General features: G+C 43.2%; 1 protein-coding gene across 1 annotated transcript in view; it reads left to right on the plus strand.

Annotated features, from left to right (window-relative positions):
- ARHGEF33 (Rho guanine nucleotide exchange factor 33) overlaps positions 1-25278 on the plus strand; it is a 61157-nt gene that overhangs the window by 27782 nt on the left and 8097 nt on the right. Inside the window, exons 2-11 of the mRNA XM_069954982.1 lie at positions 4618-4760; positions 8566-8615; positions 11359-11523; positions 12909-13030; positions 18567-18700; positions 19097-19156; positions 20051-20272; positions 21835-21964; positions 23685-23817; positions 25047-25130. Of these exons, the coding sequence (XP_069811083.1) occupies positions 4703-4760; positions 8566-8615; positions 11359-11523; positions 12909-13030; positions 18567-18700; positions 19097-19156; positions 20051-20272; positions 21835-21964; positions 23685-23817; positions 25047-25130 (1158 nt within the window). The 5' untranslated portion in view covers positions 4618-4702. The remainder of the gene's footprint in view (positions 1-4617; positions 4761-8565; positions 8616-11358; positions 11524-12908; positions 13031-18566; positions 18701-19096; positions 19157-20050; positions 20273-21834; positions 21965-23684; positions 23818-25046; positions 25131-25278) is intronic.

The raw sequence follows: 25278 nt of genomic DNA on the forward strand, positions 1-25278 counted from the left end.
AACTAAGCTCCCCAGGTCTGCTCCAACAACCCTTTAATGCTACAGGGAGAGGGCTCCCATTGGTGGAGAGAAGCCTGAGCAACTCAGTGGCTGATGACAGACATGGTGAGATTTTTGGCAAGGCCCTGATGCACCCAGAGATAATGGCGGAAACTGACAGGCCGCCTCCTCATGTATGTAAAAGTCATGTACATACTTAACTCCTTAGTGTCCTTCTTCAGCATGCATGTGCTTGCTGTCACTGAATGAAACACCCCTAAAACACAGAAAAATGCAATACAGACATCCTGCTAAAAATAAAGATCCAGCCCTGGGGCATTCCTACAAAGTAGAAAGGCAGGGAGAAAGGCGCTGCAGGCCTAGGGTATGGATGCTCTAGGCCCACCTCTTTGACACAGAGATGCTGGAGTAAAAGAAGGTTTTTTTTATTCGAATACCAGCACCAGGAGACAAGGGAAGCCCGGGATCAGGTATGGATTGAGAACTTCCAAACAGTACTGGAGGTTTGGGGGCGCTGTCCAGCATTACAGATTCATTTTAAAGCATTGCATACAGAAATGTTTTTGGTAGTCGTAGTCAGGGCAGTTTCTGCCATGAGGCAGACTGAGCTTTCTGCCTCAGGCGGCAGATTCTTTACTCCACTAGGGGGCAGCACAATCCCTTACTTTCACTTTCAGCTTGCATCCGGTCTGCAAGCACAGCTCCAGGCACCTCTGCCTCTTCATACCCCTCTGCCTCCTTCTCAGGCCCTCTCTCCCTCAGAGATGGACAGCCCAGTCACTGGGGGCGGCTGTCTCCTAGCTGCTGTCTGTCTGTGTTGAAGCAGAGAGGAAGGGGAGGAAGGCCCAGCACCACAGCAGTGTGCCCTGTACCCTCCCATACAGCCTGATCTCCTGACTCCTTCACTGCTGGCCTGGGATGTGACATCTACTAGATGCAATAGAAGCAATAGAAAACCCCTAGAATCCATAGTTATAGCCGCACACTGTAATAATACCATAAGAATTAGTATACACTACTTACATTATTAGTGCAGTGTACTGTGAAAATGAATCCACTGTATAAAAAATGCAAATCGCTACTTTTCCCTATTTTTCAAATAAAAAAATCTAAACAAGAATATATATAACTATGAGTGTATGTTCACACTATGGAATACGCACAGAAATTTCAAGCGGAGACAGTGCGGCAGACTCCACTTAAAGTTCCACCTGTCCCATTGACTCTGAAATTTTTGAGCGTATTCCATAGTGTGAACTATAGAAACTATATAAACAAAAACGGCATTACTTCTCTGCATGGTGAACGCCATAAAAAGAATATATCCGTGCAATGTATTCATTATTGGTATATATATGCTGTATATTGCTACTAGTACATATCTATATATGTATATATCTGTTTATGCAGTTGGCTACATAGATTTCTTAACTACTATTCATTAATTTGGGGGGGGGGGGGGGGGGGCTTTTCAATTCTCGCCTCAAGCAGCAGAAAACCTAGAATCGGCCCTGGTCGTAGTCACATAACTTAGAGGTGGAAGAGAATGTTCTAAGCACTCACTTCTCCCTGTTCATTCTGATTGGTCAAGGTCTAATTGCAGATTTAGAATAGTCCGGGGAACAATTACCTCGTTCCCCGTACTTGAATGGTTTTGAAAAACAGAAATAACACTGCGCCATGGAAATGTGATCACCCCGGTCAGCATGCGCACAAGTTCTTCTTTAATTTGCACCACAATTAGTCTCCCAAGACTTGTGCCACATTATTGACACTTTATTGACACTTTACCTCCTGCAAAGAGTATGTGGCGGGTATGTGGCTTGAGATGTGACACTATGCCCAATGTGTGACACAATTCTGGCGCTGTCTTAACAAACAGTTTTGTTGATGTGCTTCCTGTTTAGCTGATGGGCGGACAGGGGTGTGTGGCAAAGCATGGAGGCGGAGTGTAAATCATGGCGAAAATCTGCACCAGCACAGAACTAGCTTTCTGAGACCGCAGCCTCACATTTGTCAGATTTATTAGGAATTGCGTATCTCTCAATAAACCCAGCATGGGACTTGGGGAGGAGGATTTAGGTAAGAACAGTGTGAGAATACGATTTAGTTTTAATCTACTCAGAACAAGAAATCATGTGTCCTATATCTCACTGGTTGTATAGACTTGGTCTCTCAGCCTCCTTTTCAAACAACAAGCATGCATGATTATTTCAGCATGTACCCTGAGGGCTCTCACATGATGATCTAGCCCCAGATTGGTTTCCTATCGTTAACAAAACGATACACTTGGGCTCTCAACAGGATGGAAGTAGACAAATGGAGGGCTTCCAAAAGCGCTTATTTCCTTCAGGATCCAAGATATACTTTTCTTGGGTCCTGAATGGTACAAGCGCCTTTCAAAGTCATCCATTTGTCTACTTTCATCCGATTGATCTACTTAATGGCCCCAGGAGGGTGTTACAGAGGGTGGTGGCAGCAGATCCCCATCCATTGTTGGCGTGAGACACCGGCTGTTCTGTGACCCGACCGGGTCCCAAAATGGCCGGTGTCAGAGAAGATCATCCCAAAAGGACGCTGGCTGACCTTGGGGAGATCAACCAAAACACTGCAGAGACACCATCATGTGTCTTGAGGTCAGTGTATTCTAGAACATTGCCCCCTGGGAAATCAAATATGCAAAAGAACACTGCAGAGACACCATCACGTGTCTCGACTTCAGTGATCTAGCCAGACCTTCCTCCGGGTAGGAACAACCAAGCCAAGGAATGTCTCCAATCAAGGAAACCACCCAAGCAAGATATCCATCCACAGACAGCTGTTTCACTGACGTCGAGACACGTGATGGTGTCTCTGCTGTGTTTTGGTTGATCTCCGCGAGGTCAACCAGCATCCTTCTGCATGCACTTACTAGTCATTGCTCCCACTAGCCAGAATTCTACTCCACACTGATCAGGGGCAAATACCCCCAAAATAGCTGTCTGTAGAGGGATACCTTGCTTGGGTGATTTCTTTGATTGGAGACATTCCTTGGCTTGGTTGTTCCTTCCCGGGTGAAGGTCTGGCTAGTTCACTGAAGTCGAGACACGTGATGGTGTCTCTGCAGAGAAGATCTGCATTAGATCTGCAGTACCGGACGGATCATCTTTAGTGTCGCCCGCATCAAATTCCCCACTGGTCACAATGGAGCGTGTGGTTGGAGCCGCATGCTCCATTGTGTGAACTGACCGCTTTCTGCATCGCTATTCATTGAATAGCGGCCTCAGAAAACTGACATGTCAGTTTCTTGCAGCGCTGCTAGGGATCCCGGCCGGAGTGTATACTATGTGTATACACTCTGGCCGAGATTCCCTCAGTGGCAGCACTACGTTATCACGGCCGTGATCAACAACGTCCGTGATCACTACGGTAGTTACGTAGTCTGAACATAGCCGTATACTGTATTTTTCATTGTGTCAAACAACACAACTGATCCAGGTGAGCAATACAGAGCTGTTTTGATTCTTACCAAGTTTTTAAAGGATCTAACCACACATGTGTGCGCCCCTGCTTTATTTTTATTTTTCTATTTTATGTACACATGGGCTCTAATTACTTATTGTGGAGGATGGTAAAGCTCTGTTTGGCACTTTAGTTTTAATCAAATTTCCATTTGCCTCCCAAGGTTGGTTTATGCCAACAAATTCCTTTAGCTTCAAGACTGGATGCATACTAGTAATGGGTCTGTGACAAAGGGTCAACTTAGATCTATCAGGATAGTGGCATAGCACCTTCTATGGGGGAAAGCAGCCAAGGAACCCACCTTCTCTACCTTTAAAGCAGACATACTCAGTGGGCAAGGCAATGGGCATGCACAGCAATTACATGAAAGAATATGAGATTCAGGGGACAAGTCATGCACAGAATGACTTGCTATCTTAGTTCCTTTGAATGTCCCTTCTTAAATCATGTTGACATTTTCTTTCACCCTTACTTGCGATATCCTAGATCCTATAGAGAGGGGGAACCAAATGTATAGGGAAGAGGATTCTTTATTTTTGCACTGTTCCTATAGCAGCTGTAGGAGTTGCCTCTATGAAACATACTTTCTAGTAACCCCTCTATTCATTTTAGATCCAAAGACATACTTAGAGGAGTTAATAAACCAAGCCAGACACTATACTAGAAGGTGGTGTTAGAGAGCTGCTTTGCATATCCTCCTTCCCAGAATTCTCAGTGAAGCATGAATGGCCTATAAGTCTCCATGTGTCTTTATGGCGCTCTCCTCAAGGAGAAACAGTAACCTATTGGCCCAACTTCAATAACTCATATAGCAAAAGTACCTGACTCCGGCTTTGTGTGCCTTTATTTTAGTATAGTATACTATTATAATGCAGTATAGTATATTTATTTTTATTTAGGAAGCATTGGTGCTTATTATATCAAGAAATGATGGTCAGAGCATGCAGATGGTTTATGTGCTATGAATGAGGATCCAGTTCCATAGATGATTATCTGACTTTCCCATGAATATAAGCCGAACTATCATAAGCTAGCATGTCACTGCATGTGAGTTCAACATTTTCATTCTTTACATTCAGAATCTCAATAAACCCTTTATCCTTTTTATGAAAACAGGCATTGGCCGTCATGAAACCTCATTGAACTCACATGATAGTTACTGCTGCCCCATGAGAACAGAATATTGTAGCTCTGTGAAAGGATGATCTGTGATTCTTCAGAACAGGGAAAGCCAGCCATGGACTCAAACAAACAAGAAGGTAACATATTTCTAATTCACACTTGGGTCCTAAAATTTCAGAATATTTAAGTGTTTTGCTTTTTCTATACATTTAACTGCACAATTTGTATATTATACTGACATCGATATGAAATGATGTGGCTCTTGTAAACTATACGCAGTAGTGAGCCAGCACTTCAACATTAACTCTTTACTATACTTCACTATATATATTTTATTATTGAACCAGCCCCCTTATCGGTGTGAGCTTTTCAATAGTAATACAGTTTCCCTGTTATACCCTAAGCGGATACAGGCTGGTGTAGGGGTCTGTGTCAGTATCCGTAAGCAAAAACTAGAGGTGGAACACAGTAAAAACTATGTTGAAAAGATTTGAGGCTATGATCCCACAAATGGATTTTGCGTCCGTCTTTTCGTCATTACCGATAGACGTCCGTCATTTGGAATGAGAGCCATCCAGTAATATGCCCGTCATTTTCACATACTGTTAACATAGCCTAAATGTGTACTAGACCCACACCTAGTTTTGGCTTATGAATACTAATGCAAAAGTGATGATCTAAATACTGCTGCATGAAAGTGAACTAACATAGGATATTTACAGTTTTTCCCTTTTGCAGAATATTGCCTTATACTAAAAGGTAGCAGTTGTGATCATGGAAGTTTGAATTACTGTATATAATATATATATATATATATATATATATATATATATATATATATATATATATAAATTACTGTACAAGAAGTCAATTTTTAAGCTTCTCATATATTTATATATTCGAATATTCAGTGCCGTAACTATAAAGGGTTCAGAAGTTGTAGTTGCACCTCAGTCCTGGGGTCTAAAATGCACCCATATAATGTAAACCTTTACTGTTCTGTGACATAACTACTGTATGTGCATTATAATTTTACTTTATCTCCTTATTACCCGTGTGCTCAGACACAAACCCAAGCGCTTTGCATTTGAATACTGAAGATTGCTGAAGAAATTGGATGCAGGGCTAAGGCAGGACTTCCTAGGGCTGCATCCAACTTCTTCAGCCACCGGTAATCCAATGCAAAGTGTTTAGATGTGGACGCATCTAAGCGTGCTCGTGAGCTCATCTCGTCTTTATCATTTCTGTGCATGGGTGCATGTTTTATTATTTTTCTCTGTACTGTGACACCATAGTGCACCTGAAAACCTTAGAAAGTGATGAAAACACCATGGAAATAGAACTGGCACAGCAGCAGGAGCATGCAATTACACAACTTTTACACTTTTTCTATTGGGCACTTTTACTATTGGGCCCTTGAATTATAGGGGGCCCTTGTGCGCTCTGAGGGCCCCAGCACATTTACTAGAGGCCCAACCCCTCCTACACTTACTAGAGGCCCAATAAGACCGACCCCCACCGCAATTACTACAAGTAAGGAAACTTAGAGCTGAGAAGAGGGGCTGGAGGTGCGTGCCCAAGATGCTGGGACCTCTGGGCCTGGTGCTGCAGGCTGAAGAGGTTATTGTGCTGAGGGTTGCAGTGCACCAGATAGGAAGCATTCATGATGCTGGGAGTGATGGTGATGAGTGCAAGTAGGAGAGGTATTACATACAGGGGAGGTCATCCAGCTGTGTTCTGTACTCCATAGGAAGGAGGTAGCTGGAACTTGTGGTGCCAATAATACAACAGGAGCAATGTGTGGCATGTGTATGTGTGTGTATGGAAGGGCAGTTCACAGCTCTGCCCAGGGGCCCATAATGCTGTTAAAATGGCCTTGCAAGGGGGAACTCAAGCTACACAAACTAGTAATGGTAATTTTGTGCAAGAACCTGGGGGCAACTCTCCTTACAATTGGGGAGATAGCCTGGAGGTGACTCCCATAAATATCGTGGGTAAGAGCCTGTTCTGACCCTGCCAAAAATTTTGTGGGCGAGAGCCCTGTGTGACCCCCTTAGATATTTTGTAGGCAAGAGCCTGGTGTAACCCTTTGAAAATTTTGGACAAGAGGAGCTGGTGCAAGGCGGGAGGCAGTGGTGTGACCTGCAAGTGCTCCATGAGGAGCGCAGCCTTCATCCCAGCTATTTGGGTGTTTCGTTGGCATATACCGGAACATTCTGGTGGTGGTAAGCCTGATGGTAGTGGCTTCCCTGCTGACCTTCACCCGGCACAGTTTGCAAAGGACAGATTATTTGTCTTTAGCACTTTCATCAAAATAATGCCACATGGCAGAAGACCTCCCCCTCCACAAGTGAGTGCTCTGGGGAACACTTGCAGGACCACTTGGTATGGCCTTCTGCCTCTGGCCACACCACTTCCTCTTGCAGTTGGTGCTGAAGATCCCTCCCCCTCACCAGTTGGACCAGTTACTTTGTTGCCCACCCCCTCCTCACTACCCTGAGATATCAGCAGCACAACGCTTGGGGGTTCGGTGGACACCATCTTCTCCAGTGCCTGCTGAACCGTTATCTCAGAGTGTGTGGTGGCAAACTGAATGGCCATGTAATGTGCTATCCATGTCAACACTTGCTCGACTGCTCTGCATTCAGTAGTGGCGTACTGCCACGTCGTATTTAATCGAGTAGGGAGTACCACAATACTTAAGTAACTAGTAAGCTCAAATGAGTATGTTCGCTCGTCTCTAATAAAAACACATTCATTTATCACCCATGTGATTATTGAATACTGCCATACCACAACCTCTCTCAATCCGGCAGAGATAAAAGAAGAAGGACTGATGGGACCACATAATTACTAATGGTTCTCTTTCCCCCTGCCTTCTATGCCCTGCCTAATTGAAGCTGACACCCCCGATAAGGCCGACCCCAACCTGAAGACTTTCCCTCTACCAAAGGAGTTTCTATAGATACTTGGAACAAACTTCCAGCAGAGGTGGTTGGTAAATCTACAATAACAGAATTTAAACATGCCTGGGATAAACATACATCTATCCTAAGATAATAAGAAAGAAAATACTAAAAGGGCAGACTAGATGGACCCAGTGGTCTTTTTCTGCCGACAATCTTCTATGTTTCTATGAAAAACAAATCAGGGTGAATCAGGAGGGTGACACAGATAGCAATAATTCCTGGGGTACAGTCATCGACCCAGGTCATCCATTCTAGACTATTAGAAACATATTCCCAGTTCTTGCTAATGTTTAGCAGCTATAGAGCTGCATCTCGAAAACCTTCCATCTTACACCCAGATAATTCAGCTGTCTGGTTCACAATATGCACAATATGACTAGGAAGAAGGGTGAGCCCCTGGTCTTCTTCCGACACTAACCTATTGGCGCCCATTTACTGCTTGAAATAGACTTGACTGGATGAGCCAGGTCCTACATGACAGTATTGCTAGTATGGTTTTATTAATGGCTCTGAACAATACAAGTTGACTGTAAGCATGGTGATCTCATGTACCTCTGCATAGGATTGTCACTGATGAAACATTATTGGATAATATTTTTAGTAGACTTACTACTTTTTGTATAGAAAGTAAGTAATTATTGTAATACTTGTATTAAGTCTTTACACTAATTGCCAATTACTACTATTATTGATCCAACTACTACCACTACTATTACTACTACTAATAATAATATCAGTATTGTGATGATGGACTACAATTGCCCCCATTGGCTAATAAGGTGAAATCTTTAGATGTTGTTCTGTTGTAAATGGCAGCCGTGTTTCACATTGATGTGAGCGTCAGTGCGGGAAAGCCCAGAGGTAATGAAATGATGTCTTTATGGTGTACCATATGCTTACAGTAAAAACAGTCCTACTTCAAGTTGTGCTCAACGTGTGTTTTATAGGTCAATGTCTTTCTTTTCTCACACAGGAGAAACTGAAAATGTTCCTGTAACCACCTTGCCCGCACAGATATATCAGGTAAGATAACATGAAATAATAATACTCGAGGTTAGTTTTAGCTTACGAATAGTCTTTACTATGATGATTTCTTAGGTTTATGACGGTTGTTTTTGCTGTATATTGTATTTTAGAGGATATTGTATTGCTGCTCTATGATGCATTCTACCTTGAATCTTTCTGTCTGGATGGCTGCAAATGGATTTTACTGCAACAGATTCAGAACTCTTATTCATAGAGTTTGAACTCAATAGGGTGAAAGGCATCAGAAAATGGGGGAAGGGGGTAGCCAAGACAACTTTATGTAAAAAGCATGAAAGTAGTACAGTATAACAGGTCACTGGAGGTTATATTAACCCCTTAAGGACAGAGCCAATTTGCATTTTTGCGCTTTTGTTTTTTTCCTCCTTGTGTTTAAAAGGCCATAGCAGTTGCATTTTTCACCTAGAAAACCCACATGAGCCCTTATTTTTTGAGCCACTAATTGTACTTTGCAATGACAGGCTGAATTTTTTCATAAAGTACACTGCAAAACCAGAACAAAATTCAAAGTGTGGTGAAATTGTAAAAATTTTTTATTTTTTTTATTTGGGGGGTATTTGTTTTTACGTCGTTCGCCCTAGGGTAAAACTGACTTGTTCCTCAAGTCATTACGATTACAATGATATGTAACATGTATAACTTTTCTTTTATGTGATGACTTAAATATGTTCCTTGTTACCATGCTTATAGCGCTTTTATCTTTTGGTTTATTAGGGCTGTGTGAGGAGTAATTTTTTGCGCCATGATGTGTTCTTTCTATTGGTACCTTGATTGCGCATATGCGACCTTTTGATCGCTTTTTATTACAATTATTCTGGATTTGATGCGACCAAAAGATCAGGATCAGGAATATGATAAATAATAGTTCGGGCGATTACGCATGCGGCGATACCAAATACCCAAATTTTTTTTATTTATTTTTACTTATAACATGGGAAAAGGGAGGTGATTCACACTTTTAGGGGAGTTTTTTTTTTTATTAGTAATAACACTTTTATTTTTTCTTTTACACTGATACTAGAATCCCCCCTGGGGTTAGGGTTATTCCCCCTGGGGGACTTCTAGTATAAGAACACTGATCTCTCATTGAGATCTATGCTGTAAAGTTATACAGCATAGATCAATGAGATAGGCAATGGATTGCTTCCCGCTGCTGCAGCCAGAAGCAATCGAGTGCCAAGCCGGGATATTACGCCGCTTCCCCCCAAAGGTTACAGATGTGTGGATCGCTCTTTTGGGACAACGTCCCGGGGGAGGGGCGATCCACCCCACTAGACCACCATGGATCGGGCTGCATGAGCTTTCAGAACCAGCTGTTAACTTTGACAGCTCCATGTGAAAACTTGATTAGCGGGCACGGTGATCGGACCGTGTCGCTAATAACCGCTACATGCACCACCCAAGACCGTGGCGGTTCAGAGCGACCCCGCTTTGAACTCCCCGAGGCGACCACAGCGCGTAAATATATGCCCTACGTCGTTAAGCGGTTAAAGGGAATCCGTCATAATTTTCATGTGTATTCCCATCCGACAAGTTGGGGTCCTTTTTATGGTTTCGATGAGCTGCTGGAAATACTTTTCTTCTTTGATATCTAACAGGTAATAGGTGATATTGATCATATTAGGCTGGAGAGGGACAAAAAAAAAAACATGCCCCTTCCCACCGTGGTACTACTAGGCTGCTGGTTATGGAAATGGGGGAATCTTAAATAGAGTGTAGGGTTTCCCCCATTTTTAAAACAAGCAAGGTAAAAAGACAAACAGTAGCAGCCGAGTAGTACCAGTGTGGGAAGGGCCATTTATTTTGGCCCTCCCCAGGCTAATGAAACCAGCCTGCTTCTTTCCTGTCCAGGAACGCTATTTTTGATGCTCTGGGACTATTGGTACCCGGCTCTTTAAGGCGCCCCTCTGGCAGTGGGTACCAGGGTAATAATATGCAAATTAAAGTCCTAGGTCCAAAAGAGAGACATTTAAGGGTCAAAGCGGGACAATGGTGAAAAGTAGGGACCGTCCTTCCAAAAGAGGGACACTTGGGAGCTATGTGATCAGAGCCTTTGACATGTCCATTTGATACGTCAAAAGTATTTTACAGGTGTTATGCAGCGCTACAAAAACATGGCCACTTTCTTCCAGAGACAGCACCACTCTTGTCTTCAGTTTGGGTGGAGTTTTGCAACTCAGTTCTAATAAGGTAAATGGAGTTTAACTGCAAACCATGCCTGAACTGGAGACAAGAGTGGTGCTGTCTCTGGAAGAAAGTGGCCATGTTTTTCTAACACTGGATAACCCCTTTAAACAAGAAAGTGACAAAATTACCCAAATTGCCACATTTAAAGTGACAGGGACAATTTATATGTTCAGGCTTTGTTCACATTTGTGTTTTGGCTTCTGTTTATAAAGTAAGTCACAGTGCTGTTGCATGTGCTGGATGAGGGAGTGTAACTACTACTGTAGCAGCCATAGCAGCTGCAACCGAGCCTGCCGCATCAGGGGGCCCGATGACCCAGTCCTGAAAAACATCAGGCCCCCTTTGGTTTCCCTTGTTTTGAGGAATAGGGCTGGACACTGCTGCATTCTAGCGACAAAAATGGTGACAGTGTACTGTCGCCTTTTTTATATAACCTTATAATTTAAATTAAAAAAAACTCAATATTAAAATACTGAAAATATAAATTGTAACACATAACATTTCAGAATTTTCTAAATTTGTAATATTTTATTAGTTGCAGATTTTGGCATCTGAACTTAAGACGGGCTTTACAGAGGCTATGCAGGAATTGTCCCGAATTCAGCATGGTGAATATGCCTTGGAGGAGAAGGTCAAGAGCTGTCGCTGTACCATGGAAGAGAAGGTTACAGAGCTGAAAAATTCTCTCAACAACTTGAAGGTAACAATAGTGAAAGGGATCTAATGACTGTGCTGTGTCTGTGATTCCTAACATTTTTGTAAATCACTTTATTCATCAAAAAGAACTAAAACTAAAACAACATTTCCTGCAGGACACAGGCCCGCTTCTGCCATGAGGCGGAATGAGCATTCCGCCTCAGGCGACAGAGTATGCGGTCCTGCAGGGGGCGTCAGAACGTTCCCCCTGCTGTAATTTTGTTAAGATTCACTTTACAAAAATGACAGCAGCCGCTTACCTGTCCTGCCGCCCACGCTCACCGCTGTCCTGCCGGGCTCCCGCTACTGCGCAACATCACCCAGCAGCTCTCCTTGCCGCTGTGGTGAGTGCCTGGGGTCAAAGGGGGTCGCGCTGTGGCGATCGGGTCTCCGGGGGGATCTCCGCAGGTCCGGACGAGGCGATCTCCCATTAGGGGTGGCAGCAGCAGCAACGGGAGGGAGCATCCGGAGCAGTCCAGTCCAGATGCAGGGAGGTGAGCGCTAGTAGCGATCGGGTCTCCGGGGGGGGGGGGGGATTCTGTGTGTTAGGCTTGCTACAGGGGGGGGGGGTTCGGGCGCCAGCGAGGGGGCGGCCGCCTGAGGTTTGCCTCAGGCGGCAGAGACCCCAGAATTGGCCCTGGCAGGACATATAGTAGCTAATCAGTATAGGAAGACTTGAGATTTTTTAAAAGAAGTAAATTACAAATCTATATAACTTTCTGACACCAGTTGATTTGAACGAAAAAGATTTTTACTGGACAATCCCTTTAAAGTCTTGGCCACAAAGTTTCTCTGTAATCCACTGTTCATTGCCTGTGGTTAGGGAAATTCTGTCTCTAGTAACATTGAGATCAAGACAGAACACAGGAAATGGGGGCAGGTCTTACCTACTGCTATGTGCAGAAGAGGGGAAGAGAGGGCAAGTCTAGGCTATGTACCTGCAATCTCTGAGACAGCCTTTCTTCTTCAAAAGATCTACACTATTCCCAAAACCAAGATCAAAGCTAACAGGGTTAAGGTTCAAGGTTAACCCCTTTCTTGCTTTGCTGCTGCTGTTTTTTACCCCTTAATTTGCCATTGCTCCAGTGTCCCCTGCCAGAAGTGCAGCAGTGACGTCAGGTGTCTATGTGATGCTGCAACCAAGGGACGTGACCACTAAGATCATGCACAATGATCTTATTTTGTTTTGTTTTTTACTGCCCCAGCCTATAAAAACTATGACCTCCCTTAAATTAATGTAGAAATTGCTTGTTTTCTCACAGTGTTTCAGATAATGTTAACCTTTTTTTTTAGCACTATGCACGGATTCATATAACATTATTATTAACCATCATTAATCCTGTTAAACATTTACCTTCCCTTTATCAATAAAGGTTTATTTTTCTATAGGAAGAGGTGAACACAGCTATGGCAATGATTCACGCTATCATTGCTAAGCAGGAGGAGATGCAGCAGAAGATTGAACAACTGCAACAAGAAAAGAGGAGGGAATCCCGAAAAGTCAAGAATAAGTGAGTGGCTGTTTGCTTCATTTTTGTACAATGCACCACATTTCTTCCCTTCAATACCTTATATGTGCATTGTCTAAAAGGGAAAATAAATAAAAAATTGAGTAGCAGTTTGGAAGTGACTAATCCTGAGAGTATTCCTAAACTAATTATAAAAATCGGCATTATTCCTCATAGTAAGAATCAGGTCACCGGACGCTAATTAGAAGTAATTCACAGAGCATTGGGCTCCTTGTCTTCCTGGGAAGGTGGGGATTGCTTTGGAGCTAATTATCTTTTATAATATTTTCCATCAAGCTATTAAAGGATAAAAAGGTTTTACTAGAATGTACTCGTATAATGGGTCACATATGAATCTGTAAGTTTTGCTTACAGAGGAGAAGATGCATAACAGGTTTCTAACATCTATTTCTTTCATGTATACATCTGTAAGGGATCTGAACACACCTGCTACCTGTAGGTACCCTTCCTATCAGCATACTATTCACATAAAGAAGGGGGTTCAATCGATTTCCAGTGCCACAGGATCACTTCTCTTCCAGCCACTAACATATGTCCCAACATGCCCTTCTTGTGAAACACCTCCCGCAGCATACAGTAGCATATATTTTAAGACACTGCTTGTTCCACCCATGCCGAGCTCCCTTTCCCAATAAGCCACACCCCTTTGTCAGGCTCAACTCATTTTTTTTTTTAACCCTGTTTTATCTAATTTTTTCAACAGCATCAAAGGGGAAGGGGTACAGAAAGGAAAGGGGAAGGTCAAAGGTAATATAGGAGTACAATCCAATGAGCATAGTGTCAACAAATAAAACAAAAATATGATAGCACATTTTTTCCCCCCCCCATAAAGATAAAGCATATTATAATAAATCATTTAAAGGGGTAGTGCGGCAGTAAAAAATTATTCACAGAATAACACACATTACAAAGTTATACAACTTTGTAATGTATGTTATGTCTGTGAATGGCCCCCTTCCCCGTGTACCACCACCCCCACCCGTGTACCCAGAAGTGTAGTGCATTATACATACCTGATCCGTGCCGACACGCGTCCGCCATCTTGTGCCAAACGTCATCTTCAGCCGGCCGGCCCGAACACCTTCGATCTTCCGAGTGCCGGCCGCGCCATCAGCTGCTCAGCCTCGATTGGCTGAGCATAACTGTGCTCGGCCAATCGCGGCTCAGCGGCTGACGACACATGTTATAACTTTGTAATGTGTGTTATTCTGTGAATAATTTTTTACCGCCGCACTAGCCCTTTAACATGACAACTCAGGGGCGGGGGGGGGGGGTTGGCTGGCTCTGGGCACCCGGAGGAAAGGAGGAGGAGCAGCATTTTGGGGAAGGAGATGAGGTCAGCAGTGAGGCTTGATGTCAATGAAAATCAAATGGGTCTCTACCACTAATGTTCTGTTCTAAATACCATGTTGTATTGTGGAAGAATTGCTTCAGTCTGTCTCTTACATGCAGTGGGATGAGAGGGAGTAATTTAGACCATGTAAGGTAGAAATGTTGGACCTTCTTTTCTTTGAGTAAAGAGGCCTGTACCCAGTCCATACGGAAGAGATTAACTAGTTTCTCAAGAAGGAGCCTTCTTGTCGGTGGAGAGGGTTCTATCTGTAACGCCCGGAGTAGTGGATCCACTGGACCGGCACCAGCGATGGCACAAACCTCACCAGGGAGCGGAGTCTAAGGGGCCGCTGGTTTTCACCAGAGCCCGCCGCAAGGCGGGATGGACTTGCTGCGGCAGGCGACCCCCAGGTCGCTACCCCTGGCTTGGTTGCTGGTGTCGGCAGGCGAGGCGTGGCAGGAGATGGCACAGGCAATAGTCTGCAGATGAGAGAGCACGTGACAGGCTGGACACGGGAACAGGTGGAGTGACAGGGGAACAGGAACCAGGAACGGGGACTTGGGACCAGGTAACGGACAGGACTCAGGAACAGGGACTTGGGACCAGGTAACGGACAGGACACAGGAACAACAGGGAGCTGGGCCAAACGCTATGGGAAGCATGTAGAGGCTCCAACACAGGGGACAGGGCATGCTGGGATTTATAGGGGAGTGATTAGGTGCAACTACCAATTAGGAGCGCACTGCCCCTTTAAATCTGAGACAGCCGGCGCGCGCGCGCCCTAGGGGGCGGGGACGCGCGCGCCGGCCGGCACAGCGGGAGACAGGAGCGTGGAGAGGTGAGGCGCCCCCCGGGGCCGAGGTGATAGCAGCGCCGGGTCCCCGACTATGGACACCGGCTGCTGCATGGGGCAGGAAGCGGTCGCGGCGGCGGCCCGGAACGCGGGACGCCGCCGCGGCCGTGACAGTACCCCCCCCCTTTGGCCTCCCCCTCTTTCTTGCCTGCAGATGGCACAGGAAGCCACAAAGTCTTTGACATCTTGAAACAGACTAGGCCACCAGTAGTGGCGAGAGATCCGTTGGCCGGTCTTACGGACTCCAGGGTGCCCGGCCTCCAACGAGGAATGACCCCACTTCAAAATACCTCTTCGAAGCGCAGGGTGAACATGAGTCTTTCCGGGGGGTACTCTCTGAAGCGAGGAGGTGACGACTGGTGCTAGGCGATCAGGCGGTAAAACATGGCAAGGGACTGTGGGTCTGTGGACGAGGACCTTCTGTAAGTTCTCCCGGTGGTGAGAGGACACGACCTTAGTCTTGGGTACGGAGAGAGGGTACACCTCGGCAGAGAAGGCATCCGCCGAGTCTTGGTCTTCTGCCGGTAGGTCGGGTAGAGGCTCCAACACAGGGGACAGGGCATGCTGGGATTTATAGGGGAGTGATTAGGTGCAACTACCAATTAGGAGCGCACTGCCCCTTTAAATCTGAGACAGCCGGCGCGCGCGCGCCCTAGGAGGCGGGGACGCGCGCGCCGGCCGGCACAGCGGGAGACAGGAGCGTGGAGAGGTGAGGCGCCCCCCGGGGCCGAGGTGATAGCAGCGCCGGGTCCCCGACTATGGACACCGGCTGCTGCATGGGGCAGGAAGCGGTCGCGGCGGCGGCCCGGAACGCGGGACGCCGCCGCGGCCGTGACACTATCCAGCAATGGAGAATGGACTTCCTTGCTGCAGCAGAGACATAAATTAGCAATTGTTTGACAGTGGCTGATCGTATTGGGGGCTCTTCTGTTGCAATGCTGAATATACACCAAAGGGGGGTGAGGGAGCAGGGAAGTCCAAGACGGGTGGTGACAAATGTGACAACCACCTTCCAAAAAGCCTGTATAGATGGGCATGTCCATAAACTATGAAAGAGGTCAGCGTGTGGGGCCTTGCACTTCAGGCAGGAAAAGCAATGGTGGTGGAGTAATCATATTTGCGGGTCAGCCACATATAAAAGGTTATTATTTGCTTAGGGTTTAATTGCTTGCAAGGTGTCAAAGCCAGGAAAGGGTCATCACAGTCATCACCAGACATGTATCAAACCACCTTAACAATGTAACTATAACTTTGGATATAATAGAAGGGATGGGGACCCACAATCTCGTTGCGCAGGCAGAGCTCATTGAAGGAGAGTGGACGTTTCTGGTCCTTGTCTACCAGATGTGCCAGACGAGATATCCCGTTTGCATGCCATCTATGGAATATAGGCAGGGAGGTGCAATTTTGGAAGGTAGGGTTATGCGTTAGTGGCAATAATAGGGAGTAATGAGGGCTTAAGGAGAGTATACGCCTACTTTTAGTCCAGGCTTTCCAAGTGGTGTGCCGAAGGTGGTTACATTCAACATCTAGGGGTAGCTTAGAGTGGGGGAGGTGGAAGAGGTTGACCAGAGATATGTTTGGCGTGAACTGTGGGTGAAGAGTTGTATCTGTATATACTGAAGAGTCGGTTATCCAGTCACCCACCACCCGTAGCTGTGTCGCCAGACTATAGAGAGGTAGATCGGGAAAGTTGATTCCTCCATTTGATTTATGTTGTTGTAAGATGTTAAGTCCTATTCTTGGTCTACGGTTATTCCAGATAAATCTGCGGAAAAGATTATTTAGGATTTTTATGTCCTTGGGGCGGGGTATCAGTGGCAGGGACTGAAATATATATAGCAGTTTGGGGAATATCACTAATTTTAGGAGATTTGCTCTCCCCAGAAAGGAGAGGGTAAAGTGTGTCCAGGCGCTCAGTTGGGATTCTAAATATTTTTAAAAGGAAATTATATTGTATTTGTACAGTTTAGACGGGTGTCTGGTAATTGACACTCCTAGATAAGGGAGCACCATGGTGTTCCATTTAAAGTTATAAGACGATGCCCAGGAGGGCCTTGCTGGTCCCTTTAGCAAATGGGCTTCAGATTTATTAGTGTTGATTATAAAACCAGAGAGTGAACCATAGGAGTGAATATCAGAGAGTATATCGTCTAGAGATGTGTGAGGATCAGAAATAAAGAGCAGTATATCATCTGCGAAGGCTGACAATTTAAGACAGGAGGTGCCGATGTTAATACCCTGATATGGCGTATTGTGAGTAAGATGCCGTAGCAAGGGGTCTATAGACAAATTAAATAAGAGGGGTGAGAGGGGACAGCCCTGGCTTGTGCCTCTGTGTAAGATTATTGGACTTGTGTTATGACCGTTGATAGTTAAGATTGTTTGGGAATGTTGTTGAGAAAGGGCCAGAAACAGGAGGAATTTGTCTCCAAATGCTCAATGTCTCAACAAAGTGGACAGGAAGGGGCATGAAACCGAGTCAAAGGCCTTGTCTGCATCTAAGCCTAGTAACATCTGTGGGGGGAGAATGAGGGGACTGGGCTTGAACTGTAGTGGCCACCGCGTGTCGGATTCCCTTGGTGGAATGTCTGTGTTTCAGAAATCCCAGTTGTGAGGGAAGCATTAAAGGTCCCAGAAGAAGTTGCAATCTATCTGCTAAAAGTTTTGTTAAAATTTTATAATCTTGGTTTAGGAGGGAGATAGGACAGTAAGAAGCTATGTGTATGGGGTCCTTATTGGGTTTGGGGATTAATACTGTTCTAAAATCAAAAAAGTCTGATGGGTGGGGGCCTCCCTGATAGATGTTATTGAGGAGTCTGGTAAGTGGGGGAATAATTTCACTACCTAACATTTTATAGTATTCTGCGGATAGACCATCAGGGCCAGGGGTTTTATTATTAGCTAACCGTTTAATTGTTTCACGAACCAGGCTCAACTCATTTTATTATGCTGTTTGATGAATTCAGTTGCTGTGCCTAATAATACGAGCACATTCAGAGCAAAAGTTCTGGCACAACAGCCATAGTACATGGCCAAGGGACATGGAAAGTAAGCTCAGTTTATGGAACCAGAAGGAGATATGAAAAATGGCTTCCAGTCCTGGCCAAAGTTGAGAAGATTTAGTGTGGGATATAGATAATTAGGAATGGAGATTTTAAATCAATATTAGCTTTAAAGCATTGCTGCAAGTACACATAGATGTTAATGCCGCTACCGTTTAGCTACGTACATGTCCCTAATTTCTGCAGTAATATAACAAATAATATATGGAGACGTGTTTTGGATCTTCTAACACATAGTTCTTGTCTATATTTTTCTGCTGTCCCCAGAAGGATCCAGAAAGAAGAGCAAACAGGTCAAATCCAATCTGCTCAGAACAGCACCTTCCAAAATTCCAATCACTCGGAATCAATGATGGTCAATTTTCATAATAACCTTGTACAGCCATCCCCATATGAAAAAGGTACTGTGATAGTGGAGTATACTATTCTGAAGTCACACTCTATATAGTTATATATAACGAAAACTGGAACTTTGGGGGAAACATGTTATACCTGAAGACATGTAATGAAGCAGGAGCGGAGTGGATTGATCTATATTTTCATGGGAAAATATTCAGTGTTGTTTATTGAGTAACAAGGAAGTAGGACATTAGAAAGGGTTTGGTGGGGTACTTACTTTTTGCTATAAGCTCTCTATCTTTTATATACATGAAAATTGGCTTACCTCTAAAAGGTGGAAATCTGAGCCTCAACATTGAATAGAAGAGAAACATTTTACATAGTCCTTTATTTTTATGCACCAAAATAGATTTGATCTTTTATAATTATTGGTACATTTTTGTTTAACACCAATGCAGCTCCTGCATCCAGGTCAATAAGTGCAGGCAATGAAAGCAATGCGACAGTCACTAACACAGGTGAGTAGAAAAGAAAAGCTGGCATTATCACAAAAAGCACCTCAAATATTTCCCTTTAATAGTTCAATTTTTCACCTTTAACATTTTATTAGTCCTTGTCATCATCCCAATGGTGTCAGTAATAGAAAGTGGAGTTTAGAGATTATGCTGATTTCTTTCCTAGTGGCTAGATCATGATCTATGCTGTCTGCTTGGTGGATATTTCCTAATTAGAGATGAGCGAATATCCAGCATGCTCGAGTTAATCAGAACCCAATCGTTCAGCATTTGATTAGCGGGGGCTGCTGAAGTTGGATAAAGCTCTAAGGTTGTCTGGAAAACATAGATACGGCCAATGACTATATCCATGTTTTCCACATAGCCCTAGGGCTTTATCCAACTTCAGCAGCCACCGCTAATCAAATGCCGAAAGTTCGGGTTCGGATGAACTCGAGCATGCTCGAGGTTCGCTCATCTCTATTCCTAATATAACTTTCTTTCTTCAAGGACACCACCACCTATGAGTAATGAAGGGGACAGGGATGTGCAGCCCTAAACTCAGCCTAAGAAGGGGTGTTTCCAACTAAACGATGGTCTTAGCTAAGTGCCCAGGAAATCTAGAAAGATTGGTCAAATCCAGGTGGCAATCCAGTAGCAAAATCAGGAAGCAGGGACATCTTAGATTATGACTTTTTTTTTTTTCTTTCTTTTTTTTTTACTATCCTTCTCATGGTCATTGTGGCTTATAGTAGTTGCTTTGTGATATACTTTTTTCCTTCTTTGTTCTTCATTTTTTAATTTGCAACATTTTTTTTGTTATATTGTAATGTTATGAGATCAGTGAGAAGTGGAAAATCCCTAACCACCTTCCTAGCTCAGTTGTGACTTCTGTCATTGCACACTTTTCCTTTAAAGCAACTCGGACAACTCATGAAGAGACGGATGAAAATTTCAAGTCCTCATTGACGACTGATAGTCACTCCAGAATGTATATGCAGTCCCTCATTTGGAGACAGCCAAAAGATGGAAGGGAATGGGAAGAAGATGGTTCTAAGGAGCAGACTGATGGGCCAAGGGAACTAATACAGAGCCGAGCTGCCCCAGTGGAGAATACCCTCAGCGAACCCAGTATTTTTGGTAAAATACAGTAATAATAAAAAAAATAATAGTTACAGTCATATTGTACAAATCCTTCTACTGAAAGGTAGATCTCAGTAGGCTTAGTTACTTTCTGGCTATTGACATACGAGCACTGATCTACCATATAAATCTTTAGGGTATGTTTGCATACACTGGAGTTTCATTGCCTTAATGCAACGAAGGGTGGCTGGACTGCAAATAAATGGTTCCCACTACCGGAACATATTGGGCACACATGGGTGTCTTGGTAAACAGACGGCCCCTAATAATCATCATTATTAGCTGCTGTCTATATTTTGAGATGGCCGCCTTTCCCGAAATGTTCCAGAAATGGGAACATAGCCATGAAATGATGCAGTAATGCAATAAAATGATGCAGCACTGGAGAAAAAAAGAAAAACTACTGCAATTAAATGATGCATTCACATTGCATTTTTATTGCCTTACTGCATGTGTGATCAGACCGCTTCTCCTCTTCTTCTCATTGGTGTTGATGGAGATGGCCCATTATCTGTGGAACTGACAAAATGAGGAACAAAATCATTAGTCATAAAACCTCTCGGCCAGTAACAACAATGCAAGTCATTGACAAGTCTTGAAAAGAATTGGTACCCAGTACAGTTACTTCCCATTTACAGGACCATAGTAAGACAGGGATCAGTCACTAAATGAATTACTCACTGATTGGTGTTGGTCTACAATACAGAATGCTAAAAACTGCTCATTGTGCACATTCAGCACTACTGGAAGTATGTTATCCTAGTGACTTATACACATAAGCCCGAGACCATCCCGCAAGGAGAATTCATCACAGTCAAACAGGGTTTATCCAGATAACATCATTCCATGATGTAACCTTTTTGTGTGCACCACTTTCTCATTTAAAGTCCATTTGTTCTGTAGATACCCTCTCAAGGACAGAAAGTCAGTACGAGCGGTTATTAATAACCACAACACAGCTTTGCACAGTGCCTTGAGATCCCTTAGAGGTATCACGCCATGACTGTACAATCATTATCGAGTGTCAGTTTGATGGCTTAGTCCTCACACTATTCTGGGGATATGACTATAACCTCTCGTGCTTCTTATAGAAACAACCCTGTTAAGTTTGACTTTAAAAATTTATTTTGTTGATGCGGCTCCAGTCTATTCCTTTGTGTGTTGCAGAATGAACAGCAACACATCAATAATGTAAATAACCTCATTGTCAGACTGGGATATAAAATACACTAACAGATGACGTCCAACTTAAAGGCCAATTCACATGATTCAAAAATCAAACAGTGAGCCCTCAATCCAAACTTTAACTAGTGCAACTCTGCAAAACTGGAGGAAATAATAGAGGAAACGGCTAAAAAGATGGCACCATATAGTCATTGGAAACTGGCCGTTACTCCCAATTAGGCGTGTACAGGAGAGGCAGAAGTAGTAGCTGTCGAGCATCCTGTTAGCATCTGTTTTATGTGTAGGAGCTGCTTTAGTCTAGTCTACAGCCTACAGTGATGTATGAACTCATTTTGTGTCTGTACCAACAATCTTCTCATGTTTTTACCATCAAGTAAGAAGACAGACAGCCGCCAAAGACCTTCTTGAATCAGAGCGCAAATATGTCCTGAATCTTTCTCATATTCTAAAGATAAGGGCCAGTTTACAAGGGTCCGACATCAAGAGGACCACTAAGGAGAGAAGGTACTGGACTTTTCTCTCTTTTTGGTGTAAAACATTAAGACTATAACAATTACAGTAATTCAGAGTAAAGGAAAAATGCTATTACTGAGCATGTCAGTTGTTTAGAACAGTGGTGATCAGTGGCTGTCTTATATACGAGAACCTCAAACATGGTCCTTGAGTCTATTCTATTTGCAGAGAACATGCAGTGTACAGGAGCCCATACATCCTAGGAATGTGTCATGTATTATAATTATTATTTTTCAAGCAAAGTGAATATATATTTATTATATTTTAGTATTATTTTGTTATTTGGGTGAAGTGTACCATTACTTTATAGGCATAGGGTATGGTCTTTTTTTTAGCAGTGAAATACTGTATCCTTATTATTTGAGTAAAGTATGCAATTACTATGTTGGTAATATTTATAATTTTTCAAATGGACCCATAGTTGCATTACTATTTGACAGACAAGTATGACTGTTTGGGTCTGGTATACTACATAGTATCAGTAGCGGATTACAATAGGTCCTTTTTGTGCGGTAGCCCGGGGCCCTGAGCTACTGCGGGGCCCATGGCCACACAGACAGACTTGTACTTTCAGGGGTGTATTGTCTCCTGGATACAGTTCTGCCATGATTTGCAAAAAATCGCAGCTTTTTTTTTTACAGCAATTTTGCAAAATTCAGGGCATCATGACATTATCTATCCTGTATTATGAACACTACACTAGTGCTGCCATAGTTACAGTGGGGTGGGGGGCCAGGTTTGGTGAACAGCCTGGGGCCTATAGTAAAGTTAATCCGCCCCTGCATAGTATATAGCATTGGTTAGACATTGAGTAGGGGGCCAACTAAATCTGCTGCACATCTAACAGATCGGCCTGCATGTAATTCTCCAAATCTGTGGCCACACAGAACTTATATGTATTATGTATTATATGAAAAGGTGGCCGCTTTTTTTATTTAAAAGGATGTCCACTTTTGCTGCAATTTAACTGACTTTAGTGCAACGCATTGAAGTCAATGGGATGACAGATGTCCAATGCACACAATGTATAAAATAACGGGCGTTGTCTGCATGGATGTCAAATTAATGGTCATGCCAATTATTTTTGGATGTCTATTGCAAACAGCGGACGTTATTTTTTTGTTGTTCTTGCAGTTTGTTTGTTTTTTTCCCACCGTTTTTACTATTAAAGTCAATGGACTTTTCAATTAAGCCACACCCAAAGGGCAATTAGTCCACCTGATCTAGAATAATGTACCAACAGCCATCATTGCACACTGTTCTGATGGGCGGCCAGACAACAGAATTTTGGCCATCATTTTAGACTCAAAATGATGGACGTCATTTTAAATGAAGCTGGAAAAACATTGTGTGAACATAGCCTTACAGTGAAATAAAGTGTAAAACAAGTCCTCTAGTTTGTTCTAATTTTGATGTACAATATGTAATAAAGTGATTGGGTGGTTTTAGCAACAATGTGTGTGGGCATGTGTGATGTGTTTGGTTTGTATGTTATTATGTATACTGTTTATTTATTTTTTACATTTGATTAACTTATTTGTGTATATTATTTTATAACCTAATACATCCACCATAAGGACCTATAAAAGACCTATGGGGGGGGGGGGGGGGGGGGTATTCAGACGTAATCTTTTTTTCAAATTTGAAGTGGGGCATCCATAGAAGCTAAGTAGAACAGGTGCAATAAGGTCACTTTTTGTTCATCTCTCAGTTTCTTCCCTAGTTCCTTACGGTATTTGATCCAGCATCACCTGGACCTGCTCCACGTATTGCAGGAAAGAGTAGTAAAATGGTCCAGACAAGGAATTCTGGGAGACATTTTCCTGAAGTTAACCAACGATGAGGTAACTATGCTGTTTGTCAAAAACCTCACTGGTTTTAACATCTTCTCTACATGATATATAATAGTACATTACTTACTGAGTCGATTGTAGGGCTCACTTCTAATCATCTTTAGGTTTGCAATTCAATATTCAGTATCTTTTATTGCAATTATTGCAAACTATGTGAAATGAGACTTCTACTTTACTGGTATATCCATTTCTTAGTGTGATCCTGTTCTTTTTCAACGTCAGAACTAGAGATAAGCATGCTCGAATCTAGCCGTTCAGCATTTGAATACTGGTGGCTGAAAAAGTTGGATCCAGCTCTAAGAAGACCTGGAAAACATGGATACAGTCATACAGTCAAACAGTATTAATGTTTTCTAGGACTCCCTAGAGCGGCATACAACTTTGCAGCCATGGGGAATCAAAAGCGAAGCTTTCGAGTTCGGAGAACATTGCCAAACCAAATAGTTTGACAGGGCCTCTCATCACTATTGATTAATTATTGGTGTCTTTTGTGCAGCCATTTACGTTACAATTATTGGCTTCCATCATCCTGTGTAAACAGGTGAACATAAACTATTGCATTTGGTGGAAGGGGGTTTAGCTTCACAATGAAAACACCCTAAAGGTGGTCATACACCTTCAATCTTTTCCCTCCAATCCCTATCTTCTCCATAGACAGAAACATTTGTCATGGACGAGCAATCCTGTGTTGTCTATAGGAAGGGGAGGGTTAAGGGTTACAAGCTCTGGCTGAGGCTTATCTGTCGCAGAACAATGGGGTCAGGCATTAACTTTCCATCCCCACTCACCTGACACTGACGGCTGCAACATGGGGACCTCTGTACAAAAAAAGGCTAGCGAAAACAGGTATTAAAAATAAAAAAGGCAACAAAGAAATCGACAAATGGCATAGTGAAACACCAATGTCTATGGTTACACCAACATCGATCCAAAAATGATTTTTTTTCATTAAAAGGCTATGTTCACACAACACCTTTTAATGACTGTTTTACGCCTGTCTTTTGGACAACAGTCATTTAAAGCTAAAGCACTGCTCAATTATTTTAATTACTGTCTTAATATGCATAATACAGCCTTATTTCTTTCTCAAATTGATGGCTTTTCAAAAACAGCCGAGAAGACGTTGTGTGAACATAACCTACAGATGTTAAAACTTATATTATTATATTAATGCAATCACTACTCTCTCTTTCTTTCTCTCTCTCTTTTTTTTTAAACAGAATAATTTCTTGGACTATTATGTTGCTTACTTGAAAGATTTACCGGAAAGTATATCAGTCATCCACATTGTGGTTCTTAAAGAGGTAGGTGTGTTATATATATAGTATATATTCTTAAAGGGTCTGTGGCCTTAGCTCTCAGCATATGAGTTTAGCCCCTTTGCAGAAAGGCAAAATTATAGTATGTATTTTATTAATTAATTTAGGTATACAGACATGTGTTCTATCTGAA

Source organism: Dendropsophus ebraccatus, chromosome 15 (assembly GCF_027789765.1).
Source record: "Dendropsophus ebraccatus isolate aDenEbr1 chromosome 15, aDenEbr1.pat, whole genome shotgun sequence".
Lineage (NCBI taxonomy): Eukaryota > Metazoa > Chordata > Amphibia > Anura > Hylidae > Dendropsophus > Dendropsophus ebraccatus.